Genomic DNA, 8823 nt, shown 5'->3' with positions numbered 1-8823 from the left:
GGAGGCTGAGGGGAGACCTCATCGCGCTCTACAACCACCTGAAAGGAGGCTGTAGCGAGGTGGGGGTTGGTCTCTTCTCCCAAGTAACAAGCGTTAGAACAAGAGGAAACAGCCTCAAGTTGCGCCAGGGGAGGTTTAGATTGGATATTAGGAAAACTTTCTTCACCGAAAGGGTTGTCAAGCATTGGAACAGGCTGCCCAGGGAAGTGGTGGAGTCACCGTCCCTGGAGGTATTTAAAAGACACGTAGATGCGGTGCTCAGGGACACAGTTTAGTGGTGGACTTGGCAGTGCCAGGTTAACGATTGGACTTGATGATCTCAAATGTCTTTTCCAAACGAAACAATTCTATGATTCTATGATTCTACGATGATGTTATTTCCCTATCTGCAAAGTGAGATGCAATAATGGCCCTTTTTTACCTACCCTTTTAACTAAGTCTCCCTTGTCTTTCAAAGAAGCATAAGCACCTATGAGACTTAAAAATGTCTGAAAACAGGCTCTAGCCATTGATGTCACCTAGGTGTTTTTAAAACATTTATTCAATACTATCATCAACTGTGGACAGAATGTTTTACATTATCAAGCTATTTTATCATAACAACATTTAAAAAGTAACATAGCTAACAAAAGTTATTAAACACATTAAAATAGGAAGTAATGCACAAGATTCTTAAAACTTGAGTGTACCTGAATCCTGCTCTGCAGATCCTGGGTCCCTCCAGAGACTATTTATGCCAGATTTTGTAGAATGGACAGCTAACTTGGATGACACTGCAAAATTATTTTTCCTTTGAATCCAGGTGTCCAAAAGTTAAAAATTAATGTCTTCATCTGCTTCATCAGCTAACCTTCAAAATGTTGTCCTGTAATGGGAAACAGCACAGAACTGCAACTGTATTATAAAGATTAGAGCCGATTTCAGAGTATGTTTTCTGCTGGTGCTCTGTGCTGAGTGCTGTATTTAGCCAAGAGGAGATTTAATAGGAGATGACCCGTATTGTCATCAGCATGACATGATTTCCAGTAGCTGTAGAACAGATTAGGGTCATCAGCAGAGAGAACTGCAGAGCTTTACCAGCACAGCCCAATATGGCTTACACAGGCAGAGAAAGGAGATAAATCCACAGCTATCAAAGGTAGGAAACATTATTACTGACCTGTACATTTTATAGAATAGTGGCCATAATTCCATGTTTCTTGACAGTGTTAGTTCATAGGAAAATGTGCAATAACTTTGCCATTTTAAATTAAGGCAGAAGGAACACAGTGAAGGGATGATGGAATTTACAGTCTGTGGGAAATCATGTTGATACTGGCTTTTTATTGTATTGTCATTTGCCTTTTGTATAATTATTTGTTCTGCCCTGTACAAAGCACTTGAAAATTTTTTAAGAAAGATAAATTCAGTCACAAAATGATAGTGTTGTTAGATAGCAAGGTGGGGGTTTTTTTAAGGGGTTAATTATTTTTGTTGTTTTATTAAGAATATAGGTCAGCAAGCAAACTTGTAATTTAATCACAAATTATGCATGTTAAGAAAAATTCATTTGTTTTGCCTTTTGAGCTATAAACATTGTATTCTTGATAGAATTACAACCATGTTGCATGAGCTCTAAAATTACAGATGCATTATGAATAAATATTAAGTGTATTCAAGAACCATTTCAGGTCTCATCATTGGTACATAAGCAGCTTTTTTTTGGTCTGGTAATTTTTGCATTGTGCTAAATCCCCACAATTTTAATATTTGCATAGTAAGACATCATTCCTGTCAACTTCAGCCCATGTTCAGCAGACACCTGCTTCAGTTAAGAGGTGACCTTAGTGGGAGTCCACCCATGGTGATTATGTTAAATCCATTATACTCGCATCTGGACATCAGTTGTGTAATAACACAGGCAAAGCCTGGGTGTATTCACCTGAGAAGCTGCAGCCTCCTGTATGTGTGTATCTTTCACTTTCTTGGTCCATAAAATACTTTTGCGATGACTCTCTGAAAAACTTCATGTGCATTCCTGGGCCTACATCTGGCAAGACAACAGCAGGTTTCAACTACTCTCTGCTTTGCAGCACAGTCTTGAGACGAGAGAAGGCAGCTGTAGATCAGCCTCTTGATCTACTCATACTATAATTAGATGCACCTTTATGAACTGAAATATAAGCTGTTCTGTTCCTTTTTTAATTAGATGTCTGCCTTCTATCAGAACTTCTCTTTAGTATATTTTTATTAAACAATTCAAACTAACCACAAATTTAAAATTGCTGTTACTACAGTACAGGTTTTATGTCCAGAGGTACAAAATAAAAGTAATAAAAGAAGACCTCTCTTTATCTGAAAAACAAGTAGAACTGATGTTGCTGAAATGTTTATTTCTTAGCGACAGAATCAGTTTAGCATACTGCTAGCTTCCAAAAATAAATCCTGCACAGACTGCAGAGGAAAATACTGTTTTCTTTGCCATTTTTGTTAGCATCATCAGGAAGATCCACATTTTTTAGTTAGATGTTTTGAATTAAAAGGAAATAATCCCTCATACCTTTATAGTCAGAGGCCCAGTTTGACTTTAGCTTGCCATTTACAACTGTGGTGGTTTGTTTTTTTTTTTTTTTTTTAATTTCTCTCCATAACCAGTAAGCAGCCTAGTATCTGAATATCCTATGGTATCTGGAAAACAAGAACAAAACCATTTTAATTTCTATTCTATTACATAACCGTTATTTTATTCCAGACCTTCAGGACAGGGAGATGGCATTTGACAGGAGGGTATTCTTTGTCAGGCTATCATAGATGCTAAAATCTGGTTGAACAAGGAGAGACATGCCAGGACAGAAGAAAGTCTGCTACTGTTTGTATTATTCTGTACTTGTACTTCTATACTGGTCCTCTGTGAAGGAGCAATATTCTAAATAAGTCTGAGAGCTCTTATTACTAGAGTTTTCTGCACCATAAAAGAAACCGCTGAGAGACATAAACATTAAAACTGTATGGTTAGTTATTTTCAAAAGTAACATTATTTGGGTTCATTATGTCTTTTTGTTTTGGCATGTTATTAGAGATCTTTATTTTAAAATACTTCTGATTTAACACCAGTCATATTGTGGATTTACTTGGCTTTTCAGTGTCAGCTCTTCAATCTACCTGGACCTACCTGGTCTCACTTTTTTGGCCTCCCTGGACCCCTCCAGTGTCAAGACTTCAGCCTCCTTGGAACTCTTTAAAATCCCCTTTTCAGATTCTTTGGATTTATCCAGTCTGAGCTCTTCATCCTCTGTGGAATTCTCCAGTCTTACTTCTTCATCTTCTCTGGACCTTTCAAGTCCCACATCTTCAGGCTCTTCGGACTTCTCCAGTACCTCCTCTTCAATCTCTTTAGAGCTCTCCAGTCTCACCTCTTCAGACTCCTGGGAGCGCTCCAGTTTCACCTCTTCGATTTCACTGGACCTATCAAGTCTCACTTCATCAGGCTCTCCGGATCTCTCTGTTGACAGCTCTTCAATCTCCTTAGATCTCTCAAGTCTCACCTCTACGCCCCCCCCCGATTTCTCCAGTCCTACTTCTTCACCCTCTCTAGACCTCTCCAGTCTCACGTCTTCACCCTCCCTAGATGTTTCCAGTCACACCTCCTCAGCTTCCTTGGACTCTTCCTGTACAATCCCTCCATCCTCACTACGTGTCTCAGAGCACACCTCCTCAGCCTCTCCAGAATCACTAGATCTCACCGATTTTAACTATTTCATGTTTCAGGGCTCCTCTGAATTATCCTCATCGACCCCTGAGGATGTTTCTAATCTCATCTCTACACCCTTTCTGGATGTCTCCAATCTCACCTTTCAGGCTGCTTCTTCCCTCACTTCCTCAGTTTCTTTGGACATTTCTGATCTCACATCTTTAGTTTCCCCAGACCTATCCACTCTCACATTTCTGGATGTTGCTAATCGCACCACTTCAGCTGCTCTTGATCTCTGCATCTAACCCTCTTAACACACCTCTTTTTCTCTCGGCAACCTCTCTATACCTTTCTGAACTTTCCTCCTTTATGTGCTCTTTCCTAAGTTCTGTTTCTGAAAGTTCTTATCTGAGGAAAGTTTAGCGCTTTGCAAATATGTCCTAGCATCTAAACTGAACTGGGCATGAAAACAGGTCATACAAATCTATAATGGTGCCTTGTTTACAGCTGCATAAACATCAGTATACATTCTGGAATTTTTGTAGAGCAGTTTCTGTCACTAATCTAATTTTCATTCTGGCTCAGCATGGTACCTCTCCCAAAGGTTTACCTTTTTTAATTCATGCTGAATTTTTATCTTTCAAGATCAACAAATAGTAAATAGAGCTAAATGTGCAAATAATTGCATCCAAGTTGTATATCTCCATTATGGATTTAAATCTGAGTACATTGCACGGAAGTGCTGGCATTTCACGTGGAGGTACAGAGAGAGAAGATGTGGTAGGAAAAGTAAACTGGACAAAAAAGAGCAGGTGAGAAACAGGGGATAGGGAGAGGAATCGGAGAAGGTGTGGGGCGGGAATAGAGGGACACGTACCTGGAAGAAAGATGTCCATCTCTGCTAGTATAATTTTTTTCTGCCAAGCCGTATTTGTGGCCTGGGCTGCCCATGAGGCTTTAAATAATCTTATTGATAATTATTTTACCTATCAAATCATCAGATGTTACCACTAAAACAGCATTTGTATATAACATACCTTTATCAATATATGTAAGTAGTGCAGTCACTTGAGTTGCATCAAATATGTTGCAAAGGTAGCAGAGAGGGCCTTCCTTAAATCTTTGGTGCTTTCTTGTAGCTTTTTCTTATCATTGTTATAGTTGGGTTTTTAGAAAACAAGTATGTTTTGTTTCAATATCATATCACTGGCACCCTTTCTGTGTTAAAAATGCTGCCTGTCATAACACACATTTTTTTAACTGATTTAATTTTTTACAAGTTGGAAAGCTTTGCTCCAATATGCCATGTATGTGTCAAAATTAGGAGGACAAAAATGGCTCGCACAAAAAATAAATAAGGAAATAAATGCATGAAATAATAAGAATTATTTTCTGCCTCATTTATACTAGTTATTGCTTTAAAATTAAGTAGGAAAGATTGTAATACATGGATTTTAGAAATGAGCCCCAAATTCAATAGAAGCAAAGTCGTTTAGCAGTTATAATAGAAAAAAAATCACAAATCGTTGGTCCAGATGGAAGGAACTAGTGTAATGTAGCATCCTACAGTGTCCACTTTCAAGATGTCATCACAACTGGCACTAACTAGTGTCTTCTTCAGTAATCTCAGTAGACTGATTAAGTAGGGAAATTAAGGACAGGAAATTCTTCCCATCTTCCCACTCTTTCTTCCCAGTTGGTGTTCCTACTCATTACGCTAATAGGCAGTCTTCTCTTACTGTCATATGCCAGCCTGGAGACAGACTCTAACATATCTGGTGAACAATTGCTCTTTTTGTTCTGCTGGATCTTTACTGACATTATGGTGTATGGATTGTTAATTGCAATGGCTCTGGACTAAGTGAGATCTCTAATAAAGCTGAAAATGGCTCTGTGCTTTACAACTGTACTGTAAGTGAAAACATCGCTGTGTAGCGATGTGAAATCACTGTGTGATTTCCAGGGATTTGCACTTCAGCAGATGATACAAAAACTGGCAGCAAGGCACAAAGCCTCTCTGCAAGGAGGACCAAAGGCACCAGCGTTTCCTCAAGGCCCGTGCAGCTTCTGGAGGATTCTTGTATCTTTTGTGATGTGGTTTGGCTCTGGACAGAAGCAATAGAGAGAAGAGGTATACATACTTAAGTGCCCAATCCATAATCTCCTTAAATTCTCAGTCCTAATTATTTAAATGAACATTGGATTAGGACCAAATTGATTCCTTATCAAACATGAGTTGAGTCTTCTCATAACTTTGTGCTTATTACATATGGAAAATTGTCTATTTTTCCATCAACTGTCGACAGATGATGATAGCTTCTAGTTTGCTATGTTGTCTTTTATCAATCTGTTTAAAGCAGGTGACTGAATATAATTTCAGATGTATGCATAAACGGTCTTATATCCAAAAGAATCCCATGCCAAGGCATCATGTGCAATGGGGTAAAACTCTGAATATGGCACAGCTTGGCCACACACGGATTAAAACCCCAAACTGAAGAGAGTCCGTGTTATAAAAATCATTGACTCCACATGCTTGTACACCATTTTCTTCTTTACAGTTGTATCTAGAAGCCAAGAACTGATGGCGTAGACAGGTGGAAGAAACCATGCTTTTAGCCACTTGCTTGGATTCTTAGATTACAACAGTACTACTTAGGAACGAGTATGTACCTAACGTAAGTGCTATGTAACTAGCCATTAGCCTCATAGAAGAGTGAGGCTTTAATTCCTGTTCTGTAGGTAATTGAGATGTAGTAGTGTTTGTGTTTCTGGCAGATTACCGGCTCTGAATCACGGAAGACTCCCACACACCCCACACACCCCCACGCTTTTCTGGACCCCCGAGGCAGGTCCCAGCTGGCCACAGCTGGCAGGGGAACTGAGGCCTTCCCAAACAGGGAAGGCCCCAAGCCTTTCCCAACCAGTTCCTGCTGGGGAGAAACACGTCGGTGTGGCGTGGTGCTGACCATACCCCTGTGCCTGCGGGAGGACAGCACAGCGGGGCCGGAGCGCCTCCAGCTGCTCCCGCGGCGGAGGGGAAGCGGCCGGGCCGCGGCCGGGGCTCCTCAGGCGGAACGGCCGGGAGTCGCGTGCCTTATTCAGCCCTCTGATTGGTCGCTGCCAGAGGAGAGCGCTTGTGACTGGAGGGGCGACTGGGTAGTTGGCCATTGGTCAGCCTCCCTGAGGTAACTCGGATTCCGATTGGCGGAGGGATCGTTCCTGCTTGTTGATTGGCTGGGAGGCAGCGCGGTGGTCTTTCCCGTTCCGGTGGGCGCTGACCTTGCCCGGGAGCGGAGCCGCCCGTTCGCCCCTGTCTCTCTGGGAGCCGCGGCCCGCAGCCATGGTGGCGTACTGGCGGCAGGCCGGGCTCAGGTACCCGCCTGGCGTCGACAGGGCTCCTCTCGCGGCTTCCTTGCGATAGCTGTAACGGCCGGAGGCGAGGGCCACGCGGGGCGGGCTGGCGGGGTCACAGCGGTGCCTCTGGAGGGGGTGGAGGAGCTTTTGGGACGCGTTTGAGTCTCACCTTCGCTCTCGCCCCGCTTTTCTCTCCTGTCTGTAGTTACATCCGGTATTCCCAGATCTGCGCCCAGGTTGTTAGGGCGGCAATGAAGCCTCAGTACAAAGCAGAGGCAGAGAGGGCAGCAATGGCCACTGTGAAAACTGTGAAACCCAAGAAGGAATAAAACGTAAGTAAATTGAATGGGCTGGGGTGCCTTACTGTAGCTTTTCATACGAGGAGTGTTGGTTTCCCAGTGTGAGTCGGGCTAATGACAGTCTGTAACTGCTTGGCTCATTTCGTGCTATGCGTGGAAAATGGGCTCTGATCTTCACACGTGAAGCTGGAGCGGATTAGTGACTGGTTTAGTCCAACTGCGTGCGGATGCCTCTGCATCCTGATTACGTCTGGGATAGGAGTCTGCATAATCTCATTAGTTCAGTAAAATAAGATGTTCTCTCCATCTGCTTTGAACGATTTGGGGGTTGGTCGGAGGTGTTATGGACCTATGCAAAACAGCTGAGTTTCTGTAGTGGTGTTCATAGGTTTCCTGCCTCTTGCTTTACTAAGCCAAGAGACAGCCTCTCTGACCCACTGTTTCCCCTGATCAGCAGACTTATTTGTGTAAGGGTTATCTACTGTCTGTGAAAGATAGATGCTACTTACACCTTTGTTCGTGACATGGCATACACCACAAGCAGCTGAAATCCCTTCTGTTCTACGTAGAACAGCTTCTGTTCCTGATCGGAGATTAAATATTACTACCTTTTGTTTGAAGCTTACCTTGTACATGTTCTTGAATCGAATAACTTGCATTTTAAATCTCTCATAGGAACTGATCTGTGGTGAATACTCTCAACAGCAAACAGCAAAGCTGTAGGCAAGCTCAAGACTCTGCAATATAATGTCATCACATTAACTGTAAAACTTGCCTCTTTATGTAAATCAGCATGCTAATAAATGTAATTTCTGTTAAACAAATCAATGTCTGGAAAGCGTTGTTCCTCTTGAAACAAAAAGTACTCCGTTTTGCAGAGACATTTATCTTTCACTTGTGTTCAACTAGAAGACTCTTTTTGTCACAGTCTCCCGCTCAGTAACAACATATGTCTATTTTTAAGGCAAATCTCTCATTGGATTTCATGCTGATATTTCGGGTACATCAGTGAGTGAGAGATTTAATTGTTGTTTAAAACTTTTCTGTCTACTTCATTTTAATGATTTTGGAAAAAAGTTTTCTTCACTAAAACCTATGTCAACAGAGAGCGTAAGCATATAATTTCGATAATTAAAAAGACCTCTGTCAGTTCTCTCTGCTGGAAGTGGTGCGCTGTTGGCTTTAAAATTCTCTGTCATCACAGTGTGCATCTTCCACTTAGAACAAAACTAACAGTGAGAATCAATTTGATGAGGCTTAGCGTTAAGGCTAATCTGGAAGCAGGATACTTCGCCACGGATGTGCTGCACGGGAGCTAATCGCCTCCAGAGCCCTCTGGAACACCGAGCGGTGAATCGGGAGCTGGAGACCTGGCTTCCTCCGCCAGGTGGGGAAGGAGGCGCAGAAATCCCTGGGCTGTACTCCGATCGCTCGAGTATTGGTTGTCCTCCTTGTTACCGCTTCGTCACTTTACTGGGGGGGAGAGGGACACGCATT

General features: G+C 42.2%; 1 protein-coding gene across 1 annotated transcript; it reads left to right on the top strand.

The window, feature by feature from the left end:
- Positions 1–6912: 6912 nt before the first annotated feature.
- Positions 6913–8150, top strand: ATP5E (ATP synthase, H+ transporting, mitochondrial F1 complex, epsilon subunit). The gene is made up of 3 exons (XM_009326785.1): positions 6913–7045; positions 7233–7359; positions 8002–8150. Exons 1-2 carry the CDS (start codon positions 7014–7016, stop codon positions 7354–7356), a joined length of 156 nt encoding a protein of 51 aa, XP_009325060.1. The 5' UTR covers positions 6913–7013; the 3' UTR covers positions 7357–7359; positions 8002–8150.
- Positions 8151–8823: the final 673 nt, after the last annotated feature.

This window comes from Pygoscelis adeliae, unplaced genomic scaffold (genome assembly GCF_000699105.1).
Source record: "Pygoscelis adeliae isolate BGI_AS28 unplaced genomic scaffold, ASM69910v1 Scaffold286, whole genome shotgun sequence".
NCBI classification, from domain to species: domain Eukaryota; kingdom Metazoa; phylum Chordata; class Aves; order Sphenisciformes; family Spheniscidae; genus Pygoscelis; species Pygoscelis adeliae.
Note: the sequence above shows the minus strand (reverse complement) of the source record. Positions and strands in the feature narration are given on the sequence as shown.